This window comes from Theropithecus gelada, chromosome 4 (genome assembly GCF_003255815.1).
Source record: "Theropithecus gelada isolate Dixy chromosome 4, Tgel_1.0, whole genome shotgun sequence".
Taxonomy (NCBI): Eukaryota; Metazoa; Chordata; class Mammalia; order Primates; family Cercopithecidae; genus Theropithecus; species Theropithecus gelada.
The window spans coordinates 39,027,961-39,052,966 of record NC_037671.1 but is presented as its reverse complement, the minus strand read 5'-3'; the positions used below and the strand labels follow the sequence as shown (position 1 = coordinate 39,052,966).

The following is a 25,006-nucleotide window of genomic DNA, read 5'->3' as shown; positions in this document are numbered from 1 at the left end:
AGGCCTCACTCAGGCATTGGAGACCATGCTGGAGATGCACACACAGAATTGCACCCTCAAGGGTGGCCCTGCTCTCGGGCAGTGAGCGAGGAAATCCTACAACCATGGTGTACTGACACCAAGCCATCAGGGGCTGGGTAATCTGTGGGCACCAGAGTCACTGTGCCATGAGGAGTCTGGCGTCCCCTGTGCAGTGGGGTCGTCACCCCCACCCCCACCCTTGCAGGGTCATCGCGTGGCCAGAGTGACGAGTACATAAGGTTGCACATGACGTACGTGACATGCACCCAGGACCCACTGCATTTTAGGTGCCCAAGAAACACTGTTTTCCTCTTGTTCCTCTTCACATGTAAATCCCTGTGGCCATGAGGGACCAGGGATCATAGCAAAAGGGGATTTCTCCCTTCTCTGGGCAAGTCTGTTCCCAGATTAGCCCTCCAGGCAGCCATTCCCACCCTGAACATCACAAGAAATTTGGAACTAATTGTACCAAAGTTTGGGACTTGTTTACTACTTATGATTTTATAGTAAATGGGTGCTGATTCACGGTTGTCCCTATAATTAACATGCCCCTGTGACTTACATTCTGATACGCTTTGAGTGGGAACAGGGTGGGGTCACAGCTTGGAAGGAGGGAAGTTCCCATAACCAGCAGCTCATGTCACCTCACCACAGGGGCCATGGGAAAGTGTCAGGAGAGGGTGCTTGCCTGGCAGAGGGACTGAGGCGCAGAGCCACTGCTGGGGGCGGGACGGGACGCCAAGAGCATCTTTGCTGTGCCCGACACCGTAGCATCTAGTGGATTCTTTCCCAAGGTGTGGTCCACAGAACACTGGCTCCCTGGCGTGGAGCTTGGGAACCTGCCTGCTGTGCTTCCCTCTCGAGAGTTTCAGTGGCCTTTTGGGTATTCAAGGCTCTGTTAAGTCCTACAGCAAAGGGACCAGTTTGCTCTGGTTCAACCCAACGTTTCTCAAGCTTTGTATCACAGAGTCAGTGTGTGTGTGTGTGTGTGTGTGTGTGTGTGTGTGTGTGTGTGTGTTTCGCTGGTAACACCGTCACTAAGCAGAACATGCTGTCTTGGGAATTTCAGTAGAGACAATCTCCCGGGTTTCCAGGCCAACACAGAAGACTGAGGCCTGCCCTGGGCAGCCCAGAGGGAGGGCACCAAGGGTGGGAAAGATGGGGACCTCAAATTGGGCTCTGGAGAGAAGAAAAGGGCCCTGAAAGGGATCCCTGCCCCAGGTGCTTCAGGAAGAGAAGCCACAGGGAAGAAAGGAGGGCTTCAGACATTCACAGTCCCAGACTCATGGCTGCATGGTTGACTGGATTTTTGTCCCGCTATTGGACTGAGGGGTGTGTGGAACAGAGCTGGAGGGGTGGGCAGAGAGAGGAAAGGCTGTCCCGCCTCTGAGCTCACCGCCCAGGCTGTGGCTGGTCCTCTGCTCCCCCTACTTAATCTCCTGGCCTTCAGGATTAAGGACCGTAGGCTATTACCCCCCAGATCATTCTCCACCCACTTCTCTGCCTTTGGAAGCCCCTCTGCCTTCCTCTTGTCCACTCACCTCAAATGCCCCTGAATTAATACAAATAAAATAGTAATAGTAGCAATGACCAGCACACATATGCACTTACTAAGCATCTTTCTAAGCACTTTACATGTGTTTAAATTCATCTTCATAACAACCTTGTGAAGAAGGTATGTACTATCGTCATCCCATTTTCCAGATGAGAACACTGAGACACAGAGGCTCAGGATCACACAATTAGAGAGCAGTGGAGCCTACAGGTATCTGAGCCTGAAGGTGGAGTGGGAGGATCCACCTGTTACCTAGAGATGTGAGCTCTCACTGAGCCATTTAGTTGCCTTGTGACCTTGGTTGGGCCCTCTGCCCGCTGGGTCTCAGTCTCTCCACTGGTAAAATAGAGGGGGTGGGCTGTCAGGTCCCTAAGGGTCTTCCCATCTCCCTTGAGTCTCAGACCATCCATCAGCTTATACTCTTAGACCCCTGCCAGGCCCCACAGGCCTCCTGGGGCCCTGTCATGGCCAGGCTGGACAGTCACCATCACTGTGGCTGCCACTCCCACATCTCTGGGATGCCTGGCCATCATCGGCCTGCAGAAGAGGTCCCTGAGTCCTGCCCGGAAGGGGCGGGAGAGGTAGAAGCAGAAGATAGGGCTGACAGCACACTTGGAGTAGGCCAGGAAGGTGCAGAGGCTGGAGGCCACAAAAGCAGCCGGTGTGGCAGGCAGGTGGCCCATGGCTGTGTTCTCTTGATGCTCCTGGATGCTCTCTCCCATGGAACCTCGGGGCTGTGTCCATAGGAGCCAGCCCACGTGGCTGAAAGAGCAGCCCAGCCCCAGCATGCATGGCAGGAAGGCCAGGGCTCCCAGCAGGCTGAAGTAGTAGCAGGAGGTCCCAGCAGGGTTCAGGAGCAAGAGGCAGGCCTGGGTCTCAGGAGCCCCCACTGTCTCCTCCTCCACTGCCACCCTCTGGAACAGCCAGTCGGGCAGGGATGCAGTAAGGCCCAGGGCCCACATGGCCGCACAGAGCAGCAAGCAGCTGCCCCAGCCAGCTGGGAAGTCCAGGTCAGGCAGGGCCACAGCCGCGTGGTGCAGGAGAGCCGTGGCCACCACGCTATAGAAGGTGCAGAACATGGTGGCTAATGGTGCAGATGGCAAGGCCCAACCACCAGTCGTGCTGCAGGAAGCTCAGCAGCAGCACAGGCACCACACAGGGACGAAGAGCAGGTGAGATAGCGTGATGTTCATCATGAGGTTTCGGGGCAGGGCGTGCAGCGGGTGGGGGGCGCCCGGGTCCCGGCCCACCACCAGCAGCATGAGCCCATTAGCCTACAGCCCCACCAGCAGGACAAGGCCACAGACCCCGGCAAAGATGAGTCGGAGCAGTCACTCAGGTGTGGCCGTGAGCTGCGTGTCGAACGTGGCATTGGGCTCCATTCTCCTGTTTCAGACACACAAGGACAAAGTAGAAACCAGTCAGCCCCAGAGGCCGCCTTCTCCGTTCCTGCTGAGCCTCCTTTTCTCACAGACCCCTACATGTAGTGGGCCCAGATACATGCCTGTCCTTGGCACACATTAGCCCCTGCAGACCTCATGACAACCCCATGGGATGGACTCCATCAGTGCCCTGGATTCAAATCCTGCCTCTGCTACTTGCTAGCTCCAGTACCCTGGGAGTTATTTATTTATTTATTTAGAAACAGAGTCTCACTCTATCACCCAGGCTGGAGCGAGATCTTGACTCACTGCAAACTCCACCTTCTGGGTTCAAGTGATTCTCATGCCTCAGCCTCCTAAAGTGCTGGGATTACAGGCCTAAGCCTCTCCCCCTGGCCCCTGGGAGAGTTATTTAATGTTTATCTACCTCAGTTTCCTCAGCTGTAAGAAAGCAAGGAAATAAAAGAAATAAAACAGATGTCGATAGTAACTGTCATAAGTGATAAAACCAGGATAATTTTCATTTTCTTCTTTAAAATTTACTTCTAAAATTTCTGCAAGGAGTACACATTGCTTTCATAATCTGATAAATACATATGTGCATACATACATACAAACACGTACCTATTTTTTGACAAAACTCTGCCCTGTGAAACAAGCATGTTTAATCTGAGGTTCAAATGGGAAAGTGGGTCTGAAAGGGCTTTGAGAAGGTGTGAAGCCCCTCCCAGTGGTTCCCAAGCATCTCTGCACATTGGGACCACCTGGGGAATTTCACAAATACAGAAACCTGGGTCCCACCCCCAGAGACATGACATAGTTGGTCTGGGCTTTGGCATTTTTGAAAGACCCCAAATAATTCGAAGGGCAGACCAGCTTGGGAATCACTGCCCTCTAGGTTATGCTGTGCAGGCCCCTGGCAGGATGGGGGAGTCTGCGCCCAGCGGTCAGACCTTTCTCCTCACCCACACTGTGTCCCACATGTCAAGGGCAGGGGGAGCCCCCGACTGGGAGGACTCTGGCTAGAAGATGGAGTGTAGACATACTAGAGTCAGCCCAGTGGCTGACGTCACCACTGGCCGCCCTGCAGGCCAGGCCAGGGCCCGGGAGCTTTAGCTGGAGAGAGGCTTGCCTGCTAACTCAGTACATATTTCCTGAGCATTTGCTCTGGACCAGGTTCCAGGAATCCAGCAGCAAACAAGACACAGCAGAGGAGTCCTCATTGGAGTTGCCCTCCCCTTTTCTCCCACACTGGGGTGGGGACTGGAGACACCCTTCTCCTGCAGGCTCAAAGCCAGGTTTGAAGGAGTCTCTGAGTCCCTCCTGCAGAGCCCTAGCCTGGGGGACTTAGCTTGGTCTCTGGGGCCCCAGGGCAGCAATGTGCCTGAGGGCAGCTGAGGAGAGACTGGAGAGGGGGCCTCTGTGAATTCTGATGTCGACCACCCTCCCAGGTCCCACCGGCTCCCGGGACTGCAGGAGGAGGGGAAATGAAGGACCTGTCCTGGATGAAGGCTGTCCTCCAGCCACTTTCCTGGCATTTGTCACTGCCTTTTTGTCACTTTTTCCTGGTCCACACCCACCAATGACACGGACTATTACTGGAGAGGAATTGGCAGGGAGCAATGCGAGGCTTCAGGACCTGGCCCCTGCTTCCCGGAAGCCTCCGCATTTTCCTGTAAGCAGTTGCATAACTTCAGGGCTAAGTCTGTGGGTACCGGCGTTTGGGTTTAACACCGTTTCCAGCACTTACTTGCTACGTGACTATGGAGAAGTTACTCAGCCTCCCTATGCAGTACTCTCCTCTTCTGTAAGATTGGGGAACACGCCTGATGGTGTGAGGGCTAAATGAAGTAACAAGAGCTAAGTGCTCAGAACAGTGCCTGGCATGCGGTAGGCACTGGGTAAAGGAGGGATGTCATTCTGCCCCTGCTCCCCCTCAGTTCCAAAAAGCCCTCTTCTCTTAGAGCTCCTGCCCAGCCTTCCTTCTCTCCCCCTGCCCTCCCTTCTCACTCAGCAGCCTGAGTCCCCTTAGCCCAGTCCCACCCTCCTTTTCTTAATCAGACTCTGGCTAAGCCTAAGCCAGAGCCCCCTTGGCTGACATGCCCCAAGAACTCACCACTTGCCTGGAAGTTCACTCTGAAGTCTACCTCAAGTTTCTCCTGCTGCTGTCGTTGCCTGCTGTATGCTACTCTGAGGTTTCTGGGTCCTGTACTCTGGCTTGTGAGCCCTTTGACAGTAGGAAAGGCTGGTGGTCCTTGCACAGTTGTGCCCTGCCCAGCAGGTGGATCTGGCCCAAGAAAGCCAAAACAGGGTTCTGGGCAGTGTGGAGTTTCTCCCAGAACTCTACCTCCTGGGAATCTGAGTTGCTTGAGGCCACAGCAGAGCTGAGATGAAACGGGGAGGCCTGGGGGCCACTCCTGTACCAGGCCCCCAAACGACTGGAGCTATGTCTGCTCTACTGCCTCTCCCAGGAATCACACCCTGCCTATCTGCCTCATTAACTCCCTGGCCCACAGGACAGAGATGTTGGTGCCTGCCAGGTCCCTGGGCCCCAGAGAAAGAGCCATTAGCAACTACAGGACCTGTCTCCCGTCCTCACCCAGGGCCAGCATCACTCACTCCAGCCCACACCCCTCTCTCTCTCTCTGAGCACACCACAGTCTAGAAACTGTTCAGTTCAGGGGTAGGCTTGTGGGCTGTGGGAGGGGACCTGAGATGGGAGAAGACATTGGGGTAAAAAAGGATCAGTGAAGCGCCCAGTAAAAGAATCAGCTAGAGGGCCGGGCACGGTGGCTCATGCCTGTAATCCCAGCACTTTGGGAGGCTGAGGTGTGCAGATCATGAGGTCAGGAGATCGAGACCATCCTGGCCAACATGGTGAAACCCTGTCTCTACTAAAAACACAAAAAATTTAAAAAAACACACAAAAAATTAGCCGGGCGTGGTGGCGGGCGCCTGTAGTCCCAGCTACTCGGGAGGCTGAGGCAGGAGAAGGGCGTGAACCCAGGAGGCAGAGGTTGCAGTGAGCCAAGATTGCACCACTGCACTCCAGCCTGGCGACAGTGTGAGACTCTGTCTCAAAAACAAAAAAAAAAAGAAAAAAAGAATCAGCTGGACCATGGGAATCGTCCACATGGAGTCTGGAGGTTGAATGCGGTCCGTTAAGGGAATCTAATCCAACTTTGGTGGATTCAGATGCTGGGATCTTCTCTACCTCACCTTTTGCCAAGTATTACCTGGCTTCTGCTTGTGTGCCTCTAGTGATGGAAGGCTCACTGCTGCTGAGACGTTCCTTTCAGAACTGAGAAGAGGGGTTGGGGCCAGGGTCTAAGACTGTGTGATTCAACAGGCCTCTGTTGCTCCCTCTTTCTCCTCCATTCTCTCTCTAACTCTGTTCCTTGAACTGTCTTTGCTTGTCCCTCTATGGGGTTTCCATTGATTCAGCCAGGAAATTCCCCAGTACCTGAAGGATTACAAAATACCAAACTCAGGCTGGGGGCGGTGGCTCACGCCTGTCATCCCAGCACATTGGGAGGATCACTTGAGCCCAGGAGTTTGAGACCAGCCTAAGCAACACAGCAAGACCTTGTCTTTGCAAATAACTAAAAAATTAGCAAGGTGTGGTGGCACGTGCCTGTGGTCCCAGCTACTTGGGAGGCTGAGGTAGGGGAATCGCTTGAGCCCAGACAGTTGAGGCTGCAGAGAGTGGCGATCATGCCAATGCACTCCAGCCTGGGGAACAGAGAGAGACCCTGTCTCAAAAAACAATCAAACAAACTCAGTGCCTGGCACATGTTGTCTATTCAATTTGTGATGATGGTAAGATGTGACAGACACACAAACACAGACCACGGCAGTCTCTCTAAGACTCTAAAGCAAGCTCTCCGAGGGCACCGGAAACCCCAGCCCTGGCCGATAAGGTGCAGCCGCCATTCAGGAGGTGAATTTTATGGAATTCCGGAAACTTCTGCAAAAGCTCCAAAGAAGAGTGTGTGAATGATTCTGAGTCTAGGCTCCCCAGCTGTCTGGACCCCCAGCCACACCCTAGCTGCCCTTCAAATACATCCAGAGACTGACAACTCAGGCCGAAGCCCTGTGCTTGGGGACACCGTGGCACTGGAGCAGGGGATGGGACCCTCGAATGTGACCCCTGTGAGGTGTGTTTCGTATCATGCGGAAAGGGAGTGAGGTCGGGGCTCTGCAAGACAGGAGGGCATCAGGGCGTATCAGAGGCCTTCGGATCATCACTCTTCCCAGGAACCGAAGAAAGCCCATGCTTGCAAATAGAAATAGCGAGGGAGACCAGGCCAACAGCGCCCTGCCAGGCAGAGCACAGGGGGACCGCTCTAACACTGAGCGGTGATTAACAGGTTACACCAATTAGGAGCCAGCAGCACCCAAGGGAGCTCCTTGGAAAGTTTCTCTCCTCCTCATCTCTTTTTTTCTGATTATGTAATGAATATCGTTATTGTTGAAAATCTGAAAATACAAATATGTGTAAAATCGAAAGTAACACCCCCCCACACACATTCTCGCTATAATTTTATCACCCACAGATGTGTGGCCAATATTTTGGTGTATTTTCCTTAAGTTGTTTTTCCAGACTTTTTCTTTCTTTGGAGAGTTTTGCCATACTCCTGCCCCCCAAGTCTTGTTCACTCAACAAAGCCCTCCTTTGGAGTTCGAAAGGCAGAGGTGATGCAGCCCTGCTTTGGGATCCGAGTCCTGATTTGAGAAGGGTTTTCCTGAACCTCCAAGCTGGTCCTCTGTTTCGTTGCTGTCCAGGAACGAAGAACAGGAGCTGAGGGACAGGAAACCATGCGGGTGTCCATCCTACCCGGGACAGGACAAGTGGTCAGGAGCAACAACCGAATTTCTTGGGCTGCTTCTTGGGGGTCACCTCCACCAGCGAGCCCTTCAGGCCTTCTTCTTGCATCCTGAGTGACCTATGTGACAGTGCTGAGCATCAGTCCTCTCTCTCACCTCCTAGGGGAAGCATGGATGGGCCCATGGGTGCAGCTGGGGGCTGGGAGGCTGCACCCGCAACCCCCACACCAGCTCTGCCTCTGCCCTGCATTCCACATGAGACCAGAAGAATTGAGCCCCTGAGACTTTGACCTTCTCTTTCTGGCCTACTATGTGCCAGGCACTGTGCAGGACTCTGACTACGACAGAGAAACCACTATTCCCTCCCTTGAGTAGTGAGAGAGACAGACAGGAAAAGGGGTGACTGCAGCCCAGGAATGATGGGGAGGCACACAGGGACTTCACACCAGGTCCTGGAGGGATCTGGGGAGGAAGGAGATAGTGACTGAACTGAAAACTGAGCCATGGACAAGGTTTGCCAGCAGAAAGGATGGGGGAGGTGCATCCCAGGCAGAGGGCTATGGCTCAGTGCCAAGAGAGAGCTTGGGGGTTGGGGAAGCAAAAGAAGTCCCTCCCTTTCTTCATGATGTATTTACTGCGTGCCAGACGGTGCCCATCTGATCTAGCTCCCCTCATCCCTCACTCATTGTATTCGTTTTTGGAGCACCTGGGTCCCAGGCATGGGGAGAGGGACTGAACAGAACAGACATGGCCCTGCCTTCCTGGACAACAAGAAAACAGATAAATGCATATACCATTAATATGTGTCGTGTCAAGAAGGGCCATGAAGGACACAAACAGGGGCTGGGATCCAAAATAGTGGTGAGCGGTGGGTGATCAGGGAGGGAGTCTCTGAGTGGCTGGAACTTAGTGAGTGTGTGTGTGTGAGTGTGAGTGTATGTGTGAGAGAATGTGAGTCTGTGGGGGTGTGAGTGAATGTGTGTGTGTGTGCAGGGGTACGGGAAATGGCACTGGAGATGCTGCAGGCCATTGCAAAGCATTTGAATTTTATTTTAAATCCATGGAAGCTACTAGAAGTTTGGGAGCAGAAGAAAGACACTCCTTTTCTCAGCCCTCTTTGCAAGTGAAAAAACTGAGGCTCTGGAGAGCCTAAGTGCCTGTGGGGAGTGATTCAGCGAAAGGGAATGGCAGAGCTGGAGTCAGGAGACTCAGTGCAGGGCTCTCTCTCCCCCGCTCAGACTGGTGAGCCAAGGTCTTTAACTAGGTGCTTCTCTGACCCATTTCCTCAGAATGGGCCTTTCAGTCCCACCTGGGAGTCAAGAGTGGGGCTGGAGCTGTCCCAGAGGATTCGGTGGGGCGGTGGGGGGTGGGGCGGTGGGTGGGGGGGGGGGGTGGGGCGGGGTGGGGATGGGGGTGGGGCGGGGGTGGGGGTGGGGCGTGGGGGTGGGGCGTGGGGGTGGGGCGGGGGGGTGGGCAGCACTTACCTGGCCAGGTTTACCACAGGCTCCAGGATGTTGTGACCCAAGGCGGCACTGCACTCCCCAAAAGAGACCCCCAGTTCCTGCAGGCCAGACAGGGAGGGGCATGTGTGCCTTGGGAGAGACAACTGCAAGGCCAGGCTGTACCCCACCGCTAAAGTCCTGGCCATCAGAGTCCCAAGGCATCTCTAAGCCGACCTCAGTGGCGAGCAAGACAGGCCCGTCTCGGCGTGGGCCACCATCCCTGGCTGAAGCCCTTTGCCCACTGTCCCTTCACCCCGGCTGGCCAAGGTGTCAAAGAATGCACTGAAACGACACTTCACAGCCTTCGGAGTAGCGTGGGAAGCCTGCATCCCAACTTGGAGAAAGGTCTCTGGAGACATTTTATAAATGTTAGGTTTTTTTTTTTTTGAGACAGAGTCTCGCTCAGTCGCCTAGGCTGGAGTGCAGTGGCGCGATCTCGGCTCACTGCAAGCTCCGCCTCCCAAGTAGCTGGGACTCCGCTTCACGCCATTCTCTTGCCTCAGCCTCCCAAGTAGCTGGGACTACAGGCGCCCGCTGCCACGCCCGGCTAAGTTTTTGCATTTTTTTGTTTTTAGTAGAGACGGGGTTTCACCGTGTTAGCCAGGATGGTCTCGATCTCCTGACCTCGTGATCCACCCGCCTCAGCCTCCCAAAGTGCTGGGATTACAGGCATGAGCCACCACGCCCAGCCAGTTATGTTTTTTAATTTCAAAAATATTTCATTGGGAGAATATTGGAAGATACAGTATAAGAAAGTACACGCTCAATATCTAAACCACTGCTGTTAGCGTTTGGGAAGATATTGCCATTCTGTTTTATATAACCCTTTTATGGGGCGGGGGCTAAATGTCCTGTACAGTTAGGTTAAACCAGATGAAATTGCTATTTTTGGCATGCCCCAGTCAAATATCAGCAATTTCATATGTTTCAACCTAACCTATATCTAGATTTGTAGCTGCTTATATGATTTTCTATTATATTGTAAACATTTCCCCCACACCCTTAAATATTTTTCCAAGACGGGATTCTTAATGGCAAATACCTCTCGTATGAACATCCACAATTTAACCACCAATTGCTGCCAAATGTTTGTTCTTATAAATAATATTTGAAAGCCCTCATATAAACATGTGCGATTGTACGTTATACATGGGTATCCATTAGGTGTTCCTTTAGGGATTATTACTTCCGAGTCTTCCCTTAGGATAAATTGCTAGAGGATAAATTACTATGTCAAAGGGTTGAGTTACTACTTTTAAGAAAAAGGCCGAGCACAGTGGCTCACGCCTGTAATCCCAGCACTTTGGGAGGCTGAGGCAGGCAGATCACCTGAGGTCAGGAGTTCCAGATCAGCCTGGCCAACATGGTGAAACCCCGTCTCTACTAAATATACAAAAATTAGCTGGGCCTGGCGCGCGTCTGTAGTCCCAGCTACTAAGGAGGCTGAGGTGGGAGAATCGCTTGAACCCTGGAGTCGGAAGTTGCAGTGAGCCGAAATCATGCCACTGCACTCCAACCTGGGCGACAGAGCAAGATTCCAGCTCAAAAAAAAAAAAAAAAAAGAAAAAAGAAAGAAAAAGAAAAAGAAAAAACTTCCTTTCAGGCAGGAGCCACAATGATGACCTCATGACTTATGGGAAGTGGGAAGAGAAACAGGAAGAAAATGCGGTATGAAAACGCCAAGAGGGGTTGCGTGAGAGGTGGGGCGAGGAGTGATTTTCCCCTCTATTTTTATTCTCTCCAGATTTTCTGGAATGTGGTTAAATGCTATTCATGAATAAATAGTATTCACTGTCTGGCAGTGGAGCTTTTGATGTAATCATCCCAAGGGAGAATTTGAGTCTTAAAATAGGAGAACTTAGAAGGCAGCACGTTAATTAGAGACCAGAGATAAAATTAAAATTTGATTGGGAATTTTAAGCAAAGCTTTTAAAACCTTTTTACTCTGAAGCTATTTCTTATGTAGGTGGGGACATGGTGTGGGAATGTGCTAATTCAACAATGAGGTTCAGTATCACCCTCGCCACTCTAGCCTCGGGTTTGGGCTTAAAACGCATCTCCAGAGGCCGGGGCTGTGTGGGAGGCAGAGGCGGCCAGGCTGTTCGCTCTGAGCAGGGCTTTGGTTGGGGCAGGGGCAGGAATGGGCCATGGGTTCTTCTCGGCTGCCCAGGTCAAGTGACGCCTATCCACTACCCGCCAGGGAGGCATCTGCCCGGTCCACACACAGAGACGGGCTGATGCCCAAGTGCTTACCCGGGCCAGTTGCTGTCCAGCTTCTGTGGACACTTGCCGTTCTTCCTCACAGTCCATCTTGTTTCCCAGGAGAAGGATGACCACCCCATCCGACCCTGCGTCCTGCACACAGAACATGTTCTCTCAGCCACAACCACTGTGTGCCAGGCCCCTGGCACATTTGCCCTCCTAGAAGCTGAAGTGTGTCCCCCATGTTCCCACTCTCAGGCCACATCCACTCCATATCCTTCTCACCTGGACCCTTTCCCCCATCCTTCCTTTCTGCTGATAAACATCTCACCTATTTTCCAAGGCCAACCTTAAGAACACCTCCCCCAGGAAGCCTTCCTGGATTGTTCCTGCCCATGCCCTCTCTTCCTGCCTGTGTTGAACAGTCCAGCACTTGATTATACATTTTCCCAATTGTTTCATGAATAATAATAATAATAGTTTCTGATTAATGAGTGATTGTTATACACCAGGTGCTATGCTGAAATCAATTATATCAGTTAATCCTCACAGCTCCCCTATGAAAGAAGTCAGGAAATTGAAGTTCAGAGAGCTCAATTCACTTGTCCAAAGTCACAGAGTTGGGGTGGGTGGGATTCAAATCTAGGTCCTGTCAGACCCCAGCACTCAGCTCCCCTCTTCACACATTACCTTATCCTGCTTCTTTTGCTAAACTAGAAACTTCCAGAGAGAAGACAACATGGCTAACTTCACACCCCTCTGCTGTGCTAGTACACACTGCAGAATTTCAGTATATATGCTTTGAGGAAGTATGCAGGGGAAAAACTAGAGATGTGTGAACAGAGGAATTATCACGTGGCATGGCACTAGAACTACATTAGCCTCAAGTGTAAGAAGAAGACGTTATAAACAGAGCTGCCATATGTAGGAAGAGAATGTTCACAGGATAAAGGAAGTAGTTTTGTTTAAAGGCTATACTATGTGGTTGTCGTTTCTTTGTACTACTGCATTCCCAGCTCATCCAACCACATGCCCTCAGTGGGTGGTGTCACCCATATGTCTGTCATGTCGTTTGTAATCCTAGGAGAAAAGAGGGAGTGGCAGGATATAAGGTCCCTCTTGACTGGAGGGACTGGGGCCAACCCCAGCAGCCATCTGCTCACCTGGAGACAGTCTAGCCAGTAGCGCACGTGGCCAAAGCTCTCCTGGGAGGTGATGTCGTACATGAGCACTACCCCATCAGCCTTGCGGAGCAGCTGCCGCGTCATGCTGTGGTACCTGCCCAGAGAGTCTGCATGAGGCCACACCAGGCATCCCGACCCCAGGTCCTGGCCTCTGCAAAGTGGGAGAAGTAACCTATCCTACTTCTAATTGCTTCCCACAGAGCACGTCTGTATGCTTTCCTTCGTACGGTGTAGTTCTTGTTGACGAGGTAACAGTTCTCATGGCCCAAATTTCAAAAGGTCCCAAGGAGAACTCAGTGAAAAGTCTCCTTCCTTCTGCCCCATCCTGGAGCCACCTAGTCCCCCTCCCCAGAGGCAACCAGGGTTATCAGTTTCTTAAATATTTTTCCAGAGGTATTTTATGTATATACATATATATACACACACATATATACACCCGTACACATCTTTCCGCCTCTATTTTATACAAATACAGTGTAAAACATTCATCATACTCATTAATATTCAGTGTTCTGCATTTTGTTTTTTTCCAGTTAACAGGATGTCTTGGAGAAATTTCCCTATCAGGCTGGGTGCAGTGGCTCACGCCTGTAATCCCAGCACTTTGGGAGGCTGAGGCAGGAGGATCATTTGCGGTCAGAAGTTCCAGATTGGCCTGGCCAACATGGTGAAACCCCGTGTCTACTAAAAATACAAAAATTAGCTGGATGGGTGGCATGTGCCTGTAGCCCCAGCTCCTCAGGAGGCTGAGGCACAAGAATCACTTAAGCCCTGGAGGCAGAGGTTGCAGTGAGCTGAGATCACGCCACCACACTCAAGCTTGGGTGACAGAGTAAGACTGTGTCTCAAAAAAAAAAAAAAAAAAAAAATCCCTATTAGTACATAAAGACAGTCCTCAGTCTTTGTGTGGCTTTACAGTGTTATATTGGGTGGACTGACCCTACTTTATCTAACTGGTCCCCTATTGATGGACATTTAGGTTGTTTCCTATTTTAATAACACAAGTGATAATACTACAAATGGTCCTGGTTCCTTTGTTATTATAGTCATATATGAGTCTGTCTATAGAATAAATTTCTAGATGTGGAACTGCAGAATCAAATAAGATATGCCTTTTAAGTTTTGATTACTGCCTGGTGCAGTAGCTCATGCCTGGAATCCCAGCACTGCGGGAAGCTGAAGCAGGCAGATCACAAGGTCAGAAGTTCGAGACCAGTCTGGCCAATATGATGAAACCCCATCTCTACTAAAAACACAAAAATTAGCCAGATGTGGTAGCAGGCACCTATAGTCCCAGCTACTCGGGAGGCTGAAAACAGGAGAATCGCTTGAACCCAGGAGGTGGAGGTTGTGGTGAGCCCAGATCGCGCCTCTGCACTCCAGCCTGAGCAATAGAGCGAGACTCCATCTCAAAAAGAAAAGAAAAAAAAGTTTTGATCACTTCTGCCTAAGTTGAAAGTAGAAGACCAGCATTTTCAGAAGGACAGGTGATTGACTGGCTGTCCACTAATGACCATGTTGGGACAGCCCTAATATATGCCCTGCCAGGCTGAGGGACCTCTGACTCTGCTGCCCTCTCTCCCCTGCCTTGGGCTTGACTCCTCTCTCCTTCCCTGACCTCCTGAATCCTCGGGGGGCAGTTGCCTCCCGCCCATGTTATTGGGGCTGCTGTGTGTCCCTCTGCACCCCTACACTCAGCCTGGTTCCTGACACCACTGATAACACATTGCCTGTTACCTCTCTTGGCCAGCCGTGTCCCAGAGCTGCAGCACAAAGCACTTGTTGTCCACCAGCAAGGTTTTGACCCGAAAATCTACTCCTAGGACACATAAAGAGGGGGGAAGCCTACTAAGTTACCATCCAGGACTCCTAGCCAAGGCCTACCCCAGTATACACCTGTTCCCTGTACCAGCTGCAGTGCGATAGAGCCCTTGGCTGCTGGGCTTCCCTTCCGCTCTGCATTCCATCCGTCCTCGAGACCCACTTTCTCCAGGAAGCCTTCCCAGACCTCCCATACTGGCAGTTTGTGCCAACCCAAGGCACCTTGTCTACGATGTTTATTCCTTAGGTCACCCAGAATACAAGTTTCATTATTTTATTTTTACACTACTCCTTTTTCCATTCCCTAATTATCGCATGCACCTTCCCCTCTCAACCAGACAGCAGGGGAGACAAGCAGCCCAGAGGGGCATAAGGAATGCTGGCTTCAGGCCACTGTTACACTGGTTACAGGACCTCAGGCAAGTCATTTCACTTCTGTGAGCCTCTCTTTCCTTGTCTGCAAAGTGGCAAATTAGAAAGACCTACACTGCAGAGTGGTTGGAGGATTAAAATGCTGTTTTAATCAGCCAGGTGTGGTGGCACACGCCTGTAATCCCAGCTACTCGGGAGGCTGAGGCAGGAGAATCACTTGAACCCGAGAGGCGGAGGTTACAGGGAGCCGAGATCCCGCCACTGCACTCCAGCCTGGGCAACAAGAGTGAAACTCCATCTCAAAAAAAAAAAATAAAATAAATAAATAAATAAGGCCGGGCGCGGTGGCTCACGCCTGTAATCCCAGCACTTTGGGAGGCCGAGGCGGGCAGATCACGAGGTAAGGAGACCGAGACCATCCTGGCTAACACAGTGAAACCCCGTCTCTACTAAAAATACAAAAAATGAGCCGGGCGTGGTGGTGGGTGCCTGTAGCCCCAGCTACTCGGAAGGCCGAGGCAGGAGAATGGCAGGAACCCGGGGGGCGGAGCTTACAGTGAGCAGAGATCGCACTACTGCACTCCAGCCTGGGCGACAGAGCGCCTCAAAAAAAAAAAAAAAAAAAAAATGCTGTTTTAAGTGAGCAGACCCAGAAAAGAGGATAAAACTTCTGGTGTGGAGGCAGGGCTTTTAAGGTAGGTGGCCTTAACTTTGGGGGCCCAGCTAGGGCAAGAAACTTAACCAGGTCTTCAATTCTCTGCTTTCCTCATCTGTAAAATGGGGATAGATATGGAAAATGTACATTCAAATATAACTCCGTTGGCTGTAATTCTCTATCTGGTCCTGTCCTCAAATGCAGGCAGGGTAGAGTTCTTATGTTGTGAGGTAGCGGGGTGGGGCAAGAATGGAGGGAAGGTGACGCCAGGTAGGGAAATAATTGACCAATGAAGGCAGATCATTTCCTGTGGTATTTAAACCGGAATAGACGATAGCCACCAGGGGGCAGCAAACCGTAGCTGGGATTGGGACAGATCTGGACCAAGTACTTGGATCTCGGGTACACCCAGTGCATGCCGGCTTGCCTGGTTGGTTGGTTGGTTGGTTGGTTGGTTGGTTGGTTCACAATTATGCAGCTTGTGTTTTTCTTGATTGAATTTTGTGGGAACTTCTCACCACATAATAAAGGGGGAGGCTCCATTCTAAGGAAGTCTGTTGTAAGGAATAAGACATGTATGGAAGATGCCTAGTGCATGGGAGGTGGTCAGTAAACGGTAGCTTAGGTGACTAATAATGGTAGCCTTGGCCGGGCACGGTGGCTCATGCCTGTAATCCCAGCACTTTGGGAGGCTGAGGCGGGTGGATCACCTGAGGTCACCAGCCTGGCCAACATGGTGAACTTCATCTCTACTAAAAGTACAAAAATAAGCCAGGTGAAGTGGCACACACCTGTAGTCTCAGCTACTTGGGAGGCTGAGGCAGGAGAATCACTTGAACCCAGGAAGCAGAGGTTGCAGTGAGCAGAAATTGTGCCACTGCACTTGAGCCTGGGTGACAGGGCGAGACTCTATCTCAATAAATAAATAAAATAATGGTAGCGTTGTAGATCCTGTGACCCCACTCAACATCAGGCCAGCCTGCTATAGGTTTCCTCTTCCTGAGGGAATTGCATTTTTAACTGGCTCCCAGGTGAGGCTTCTTGGGCAAGAAAAGTTTGAGAACCTGCCCCAGGCCTCTCTTGTGGGGAGCTGTCATTTACCGACTGGTCTGGCACTGATCCTCAGTCGGCATGTGCCCTGGTCTAATACAAAGACAGGCATGGCATGACGTCTTTGTCCCTAGGTGGGTCTCCCCTCCATTCCCTCGGGTTTGCTTTTCTGTAGCTCTGTATGGGGTTCAGTGGCCGCATATGCTGATACTTTTAGGGAGGGAAGGTTCTCTGCTTTCAGCCATTTCTTGCAGGAGCCACTGAGTTAGACATGATCAAATATTTACTTATAATAATCATAACAATCGTAATAACTAATACTTACGGAGTACTCGCTACATGTCAGTTATTATTCTAAGATCTTGACATATCAACTCAACTAATCCTCAACCGCTCTAGGAAGGCAGCACTACTGTTGTCCGATTATGCAGATGAGGATTTGGGGGTTCGAAAGGGTTAAATCATTTGTCCAAATTCAGACCCCAATAAGTGGCAGGTCTAAAATTTGAATTCAGGCACCTGGGTTCCTAATTTACCACACTCTACCAACACATTCTGTGTAAAATATCCAGCTTGCCCAAGGTGACTTCCTGCCAGACCATCACCGCCCAGCCTGGAGCTAGTCATGAGCAAATCCAACCAGCACAGACCCTGCTCTGGCCTGCCCACGGGCCACATGAGTGGAAACTTGCTTGTTTTCACCATCAACTCTCGCAGGCACCTAAATTGCAGGGTGCATTGTTGATGTGGCACATTATAAGCTAATCAGATCAATGCAGAAAAAGCAAATTACCTGTAATTAGAGACGATTAGTGAAATAGTAAGGTTATGCCCATATAAAACAATGTCTAATGCAGGGCCCGTGGCCAGGGCAGAACCTGCAGCTTCCTCAGGGATGGTTTGGTCTGGGCCTGCTGCCACTCGTTGGCCCTGGCCCCTGCATCTCCCCTCCTCCCCGCCGCCCTCCTCGGTGCCCTTACCCACGGTAGCTGTCAAGCCGGTGGCGAAGGAATTCTGGTGCAGCAGGTGCAGGAAGGATGTTTTGCCCACGTTGGAGTCTCCCAGGAAGATGACATGGAAGAGGTAATCAGGGTTGGCCTGGGGTTCCCCTGCAGCCACGGGGTCTCCCGGGGATGGGGTCAGCCCAGCCTCCCTGGAGTCTGTTCCTGGATCTTCAAGCCTGCTCTCTGCCCTTGGTTCCCCGGAGTGACGGGGGCCTTGTTCTTCCGCGTGAGCAGTCATGAGGGATGGCCTGGGTTGGGCTTCCTGCTCAGCCATGGTGGGAGGGGTTCGCGTGGGTTCCTTGGGTCCTGCTTCAGCCCCAGGCTGAGCCCCTCCGGGAGGAGAGCCCCTTGGAGGTGCCGGTTTTCCAGGAGCGGGGGCTTCTGCTTCCACCTGAGCCTGTGGTGTGGCAGATGGGAGAGAAGCAAGCAGAGAATCTTGCTGGGGGAGTTGCGAATGCGCAGTTTCCAGGCCGTGAGCCTCAACTGACTGCTCTGAACTGAGGTCCTGTTCACCTCGGCCCTCTTGTTTTCCTTCCTCAGACCTGGGTTCCTCTTCTAGCCCCTGGTGGGGGAGGGCAGGCAGCTCATCCAGCCCAAGGACCCGGCCATGAGCTTCTCTTAGCCCCTCAGGAAGGCCCTCCTGCACCACTGGGCCTGCGTGGCCCTGCTCCAACCTCTCTGTGGGCAGCGGACCCACAAACTCCAGGCCCTGGAAGGGCTCAGTTGGCCCCAGGGTGAGGGCTGTGGCCCTCTGGGCCCCCGGTCTTGGCTCAGAGCCAGTGGCATGCAGGTTCTGCTGGAGGGTATCTCTCTGCCTGGGCGGCTTGGCTGGGCCCACTCCTGTGAAGGCAGTTGTGGGCGAGGGTCCGGGCTGGGTTTCCGGCTCAGTCATGGTGGGAGGGGTTTGTGTGGGTCCTGCTCCAGCCCCAGGCTGAGCCCCCCTGGGAGGAGCCCAAGACCCAGTGTCCTTGTCATCTGGGTCTGAGGCCTGGATCTGTTTGCTGGACCCAGCTGGGGCCTGGGGAGGGGGAGGGGGCCCATCCTCCAAAGGAATGAGCACTTTGAATGCAGGTGCCACCAGGCTTCCTGAGAGACCCCAGAGGAGGCAGCCCTCAGGGGTGGACCCCAGCTCCTGGTTGGGGTCCAGGTTGTGCGGTTCCACAGGCTGCTCTGCACTAATGTCCTGCTCATCTGGGTCCACCCCTTTACTGTCCTTGGCGCCGAAAGGCACCCCAGGGGGGGTCCTTGGAGCCCCATCTGGATCTGAAGATGGCTCCTGACCAAATAGTAAAGCCTGTGGCTCCGAGATGGAGATCTGCCTGATCACACGGGGTGTCTGGGGGCCTGAGGCGGCTCTTGGGGTCGGGGGCGGGCTCCAGCAGAGCTGCAGGGCTCCATGCGGAGGGCTGCCAAAGTTGCTCAGGAGCTGGTCCCAGTCATCATTGTCCCCAAATAGCCCAGGCAGGGGGGCCTCCTCAGGGGAGACAGCCCGAGGGTCTGGGGTCTTCTCACCCACTCCAGGAACACTGGAAAGGAAGCAGGGAAGCAAAGATCAGGGGAGGGGCAGGTAGGTGGTGTCACACCCATCCTACCTGCAGCCTTCACCATCCCTTGCTCTCCCCATGGCCAGGCCTCCTCCCAGTCCTTGCTCAGGCAATCCTCACCTGGTGCGTGCTCCCCACTCCTCCTCCTCATCCAATCTCGTCCATCCTCAAGACCCACATGAAGCCTCACCTCCTCCAGGAAGCCTTCCTTGATCATTCTGGCCCATCCCACTCCTCTGAGCTATAACAAGTAGAGTGAGTGCCTGCTAGGGATCTTGCATTGCACTAAGCCTTTGTGTGTGTGTGTGTGTGTGTGTGTGTGTGTGTGTGTGTACATGTACACCCACACACGTGCATGTTTTAATTCTAGCCATGTGGTCTTGGGCACAGGTGTTTCCCTTTTTTGTGCCCCAGTTTCCTCATCTCAGAAATGGGCGTGATAGTTCCAGCTTGGCAGAGGGTGGGGTTTAAGGAAGGAAGCTGTGTGTGAACTGTGTGCTAGCTAGATTCTTAGAGAACTCAGAGTTCCCCACTGGTTCCAGGAGGCCCCTAGAGTCCACCCCAGTCCAGGGATAGCAGCCACTTGCCTCAGTTTCTCCTCCACCTGCCAGGACACCCGGCCCCTGGCGGCGTCCAGGCGCCCCCTGGTCACCTGCAGCTGCCCCTGCACCTCCTCCAGCCGCCCGGCCAGGTCACGCTTGGCCTCCCGCAGCTGCTGGTTCTCTGAGGCAGCCTCCTGATGTGTGCTCCTGAGGTGGGAGAGCTGGGCCTCCAGCTGCAGGGTGGAGGGTGAGGCAGAGAGAAGCCCAGATGCCCTCCAGGGCAGCAAAAAGCCTGCCAAGGCCATTGTGAGACACAGACTCCCACCCCCTGTCCAGGCTCCCGGAGACCCAGCTTAAATCAGAGTAAGAATGGGCGGTTATCCCTCCTTGGCCTAACTAGCTCCATTAGCTCCTGTCCAGGAGGGGCATTGGAAATCCTGAGGCAGGGAGGGCAGGGAGACTGTGTGAGGAACAAAAACCAGCAGTGCCACAAAGGCCCCACACCTAAACCAGATCCCACCCTCCTCTACTCAGAGCCCTGCAATGGCTGCTGGCCCCTGAGACCATCTGGTCTACAGGGGGCTCCTGATCCAACAGCAAATCACATGACCGAGAGAGGGAACGCTGCCTGGCCAGGTGTAGGGAAAGGCAAGCCCTTGCAATGGCCTCTGGGACCCTGAAGAGTCTCCCTGCAGCCTCCTCACCTCCCCTCATGACCCTCATCTCCTTTCCTATGACTGTTCCCTCTCAGTCTGCTCCAGTCCACAGCTCTGCTTACTGTTCCGTGAACTTCCACAGCGCATGCCCGCTCAGGGCCTTCGCACCTGCTGTTCCCTCTGCCTGGATGCCCTTCCCCAGCATATCACACTTCTTCAGGTCTTCGCTCCAATGTCATCATCTCAGCCAGGCCTTCCTTGACTCCCTTCTCAACTTACTTGACTACGATTCCAACTCTTCTATCCCCCTTTCCTGTTTTACTTTATTCTCCTTAGCACTGATCACCATCTCCTATGTTATGTATGTCACCTGTCTCCCTGACTAGATGGTAACTCTGTGGGCAGAGGTTTGTGTCTGTCATGATCCTCAGAACCTGGAACAGTGTCTGGCACATAGTTGGTGCTGGATAAGTAGTTGTGGGGTGAAGGAATGAATGGTTGGAGGGGAGAGGCTTCACCTTCACAGGGGACAGGACAAAACGGCCCCAGGTGTAAAGCCCTATCTCTTCTCTTGGCAGGAGGGGCCTGCCTCAATTTCCAAGGAGCAGCTGCAGAGGCACCTGGGAAATCAACTTGGTAACAGGGCCAGCCCAGGCCATGGTGAGGAAGGCTCCGGGAATCTTGTCCCAGGTTGAAGGGATGCTTGTTGTCCTGGTTACAGCAGAGGACAATCTTACCAAGGTCAGAGGTCCCCAAGTTGAGGAAGGAAGAGACAGTGGGGCAGGGTCTCAGACCCGAACAGTCAACCACAGTGCCACCCGTAAGTGACTACAGGTTATAAGACCTGCAGTGTCAGGGCAGCAGGTAACCTGACCCTAAGCAGGAAGCTAGGTCAGTTTCAGAGATGGAACAAGTGATGCATAAACTACTATGTACCAGGCACTGTCTTAGGCCCTCCCATGTAGTACCTCTAATCATCACAGTACCTACTAAGGCAGGAGCTCTGATTTCCATGTCTCTGATAGGAAACTGAGGCTCATAGATATTAAAAACCTGTTCGAAAGTGGGTTTCTGGGAAACCCTGTCACTCACCTCCCTCTGGCCCTCAGCTAGTCGCTGCACCTCGCGCTCCTTGGCTTCTAGGACGTCCTGCATCTGGGAGGTGAGGGCCAGGCCCCGAGAGTCGCTCTGTGGAGTAGGTAGATTCAGCCCTCACCCTGCAGCCTCTTAAGAGCCAGCCGGGCAGGCCAGCCCTTCTCACACTCCACCTCCACCACCTGGGGTGCCTGGGCCAGGATGTCCCAGCAGGGAGGGTTCTCAGGACAACTCCCCCAGTTCCAGCCTAGATTGTGGCAACAAGGAGACTTGGCAGAGATGGGAAGGGGGCCCAGGTTCGACATTCCCCACCCCATCTCTCTGGGAAACACAAGCTGCTCAGGCCAGGGAGAGGATTTACTCCAGCAGCCTCCTGCACCCCACCCTGGTCAGTCACTGGCCCCACTCCTCAGCCAGCAGAGGTGTCCCGGGCAGTGGGAAGGAGGCAGGCTGCCAGCAGGAGCCCACCTCGGCCTGCAGCTGCTGCTTCTCCTGGCGGATCTGCTGCTCCATCTCCTCATAGAGCTGCTGGACCTCGCGGTGGTGGTCAGAGTCACACCTGGGAGGAGCAGGAGTTGGGGCCAGGCAGCCCATTAGCGCCTCTGGGAGCCTGCTGCTGGCAGGGGCAGTCTGGGCTTGGGTTTGGAATCCATCCTATTGCTTTCCTCACTCTGCCAGCAGTCACTGACCTCTGTCACTCTGAGAACAGCCATCCCAATAACAACCCGCTGACCCATACGACTTTGACATTGGTCCTGCGGATCCTACCATGCCGACCCTTGTAACCATCACCAGTTCCCCTGGCCAGGGTCTCATTGTCCTCATCACCCCATCACTCAGTCCCACCTCCCTCTTTCACCATCCTCCTGCCCCTATAACCCAACTCCAGGGTCACCACATGCATTGCAATCTACAGGAGCAGGCCCCCTGGAGTTGGGCGTCACAGCGGGTCCTGTACCAAGACACACCCTGCCATTCCCACTCCTGCCATTACCAACTCTGTCCTCCCCGCCAGGTCCCCTGAGCCACCTCTTCCTCCAGCGCAGCTCTGCCCTATCCAGCTCACAGGCCCGGCTGTAGAAGGAGCTGGGGAAATTCAGATTCCACTGGAATGTGAAGAGCACCTACTTCAAGTCAGACACCCGGCCGGGCCCCCCACTCACTTCTTCAGGGTCAGCTCCAAGGCCTCCTTGTCTGCCTGGGCCTCCTGCAGGCGGCTGGTCATCTTGGCCAGAAAGCCTGCCAGGTTGCCTGCCAGCTGGGGCTCCTCCTGCCGCAGCTGCCCCCACAGCTGCCAGATTTCTGTCTGCCTGGGGAGGGGAGGACAGCCAGAGATGGGAGGGTCAGACACGAGGTGGGATGGAGAAGCAAGGGGGGCCCCACTCCTCAGTTTTCACGACAGTGCTCCAAGAGACTCTGGCACCTGGGCCAAATCTATTGACACCCTACAAGATGCAACTCAAATGCCACCTCCTCCAGGAACCGTTCCCAGGTGTGCCCTCTCCCTTCCTGAACCCCTGCCACACTTTGTCTCTCTATGATTCTGTAATAGTGGGATGGGAGGATTTGGGATACTGATGGCCCAGGGCTTCCATCTGCCGTCTCTCTTCTCTCACTCTGAGGCTGTGTGACCTTCAGCAAGTCCCAAGCCCTCTCTGGGCTCATTTGTAAAATGGGGTGGGGGCTGATACCTGCCAAGCAAGGTCATTGAGGAATGAGAGACGCCTGATGAAAGCACCAGCTCAGGGCCTGCTACATGGTTGGCACCCGATAAAGGCTGCTTTCACATGGATTTAATTAAGTCGTGAGGACAGATGCCAGAGGGCTGAGCCTAGGCCAAGCTGCCAAGTGAATAAAAGGCTGCCCTACCAGTCTACACCCTAAGTCCCACCCTGCCTGCCTCACAGCACCTGGCCCCACCCTCCCGGAGCCAAGCGTGAGGAATCTTGTCCTCACAGAACCCCACGGGTGCGGTGAGCAAACCTGGGCCAGTGCGTGAGGGTGATTCCCCCACTGGTTCTAACAGACCCTGGGAGTCCTAGAGAGGGATGTTTGCAGGCAGGGCTCCCTTTCTTTCTCTCTCTCTCTTTTTTCTTTTTCTTTTTTTTTTTTTTTTTTTTTTTTTTTTGAGACAGAGTCTCGCTCTGTCACCCAGGCTGGAGTGCAGTGGCACGATCTCAGCTCACTGCAACCTCTGCATCCCAGGTTCAAGCGATTCTCCTGCTGCGATTCTTCTGCCTCAGCCTCCCGAGTAGCTGGGATTACAGGCATGTGCCACCATGCCCGGCTAATTTTTGTATTTTTAGTAGAGACGGGGTTTCATCATGTTGGCCAGGCTGGTTGGAACTCCTGACCTCAGGTGATTCACCCGCCTCGGCCTCCCAAAGTGCCGGAATTACAGGCATGAGCCAGGCCAGGGCTCCCCTTCTCTAAGCAAAGGCAACTCCCTATACCCAGAGCCTCAGAAGGATGGGAGGAAATGCATTTCTGTCTCCAAACCTGTTCAACCCGGGGCACAAAATGCCTGAAATCACCCCCAACTCCAGGAATCCTCACTGAGTTAAGAAAGGCACCCGCAGGGATTCCCATGGTTTTAAGGATTCAAGGGCCCTTGGGAAGCTGAGCCCACTTGTTAGTCCTCCTGAAGAGTGACCCTACAGGGCAGGATAGGGCAGGGAGGTGCGGGGGTGGGAATGATTCCCCATAAGCAGGCATCCTCTGCATGTGGTTTTAACCACACCACAGCTTTTAGGCTCATTCTGCAGCCCAGGAAACAGAGGTCAGAAGCGAAGCCATCCCTGTGGTCACACAGCTAGCCAATGGCCAAGCCGGGATTTGCACCTGGCTCTACCTGGCACCTGCCCCCTTGACGCTGTGTCCAGGGGAGCCCCTGCTGTCAATGGCTGGCAGAGCCTCTCCCTGTGCACATGCTGCCCTGGCCTTACTTGGGAAGTAAGTGTCCAGTCCCCAGCTGCTCTATGAAGGCAAGGAACGCCTCCTTCTCCTCAGCATCGGCCTCCTCCAGAGCCGGGAAACTGGTGGTAGCAGACACCCGCTTAGAGGGCAGTGGCTTCCTTCTGCGGAGCCTGTGGGAGCTCTGGCTGGAGCCAAAGATGTTTTCTGTGGACAGAGACGGACAGAGGGGAGCACAGTGGTATTGGGCCCAGGTGCCTGGCCTCCCACCCAGCCCTGCTCCAGCCCTCAGGGAAGGAATTCTACCTGTGCCAGTCACATTTATACAGGGCTACATTCATGTATTTCTCATATCAACCTTAGGAGTCTACTTAAGGTAGTCATTTTACAGATGAGCGTCTGAGGCCCAGAGACACCAAAAGACTTGCTGGAAATCACACCGCACCTCCAAGGCAGTGAACAAACCCTTCATGCACTCAATCAAGGGATGTGTATTGAGCATCTACGTGACAAAATTAACCAAAATCCCTAACGTGGAGCTGACATTCTAGTGCAGGTTGAAAAGAATATATATATATATATATTTTAAGCCAACTTGCTAAGTGAGCCAAAGGAATATAGGAATATGCAGGGTAATTTCCACTGAGAGACTGGGAGGATCGACTTAGATGAGGTGGCTAG

General features: G+C 53.2%; 1 protein-coding gene and 1 pseudogene across 1 annotated transcript in view; both read right to left on the bottom strand.

The window, feature by feature from the left end:
- Positions 1-1,998: 1,998 nt before the first annotated feature.
- Positions 1,999-2,958, bottom strand: LOC112622571 (annotated as a pseudogene).
- Positions 2,959-6,741: 3,783 nt separating this feature from the next.
- Positions 6,742-25,006, bottom strand: part of RAB44 (RAB44, member RAS oncogene family) — a 35,807-nt gene continuing 17,542 nt past the window's right edge. The window contains exons 4-14 of the mRNA XM_025384373.1: positions 24,358-24,532; positions 22,576-22,722; positions 21,881-21,971; positions 21,410-21,505; positions 19,707-19,894; positions 17,552-19,101; positions 14,411-14,492; positions 12,653-12,767; positions 11,541-11,642; positions 9,270-9,346; positions 6,742-7,904 (exon numbers count right to left, since the gene is read on the bottom strand). Coding sequence (XP_025240158.1) covers positions 7,814-7,904; positions 9,270-9,346; positions 11,541-11,642; positions 12,653-12,767; positions 14,411-14,492; positions 17,552-19,101; positions 19,707-19,894; positions 21,410-21,505; positions 21,881-21,971; positions 22,576-22,722; positions 24,358-24,532 — 2,714 coding nt within the window. The 3' untranslated portion in view covers positions 6,742-7,813. The remainder of the gene's footprint in view (positions 7,905-9,269; positions 9,347-11,540; positions 11,643-12,652; positions 12,768-14,410; positions 14,493-17,551; positions 19,102-19,706; positions 19,895-21,409; positions 21,506-21,880; positions 21,972-22,575; positions 22,723-24,357; positions 24,533-25,006) is intronic.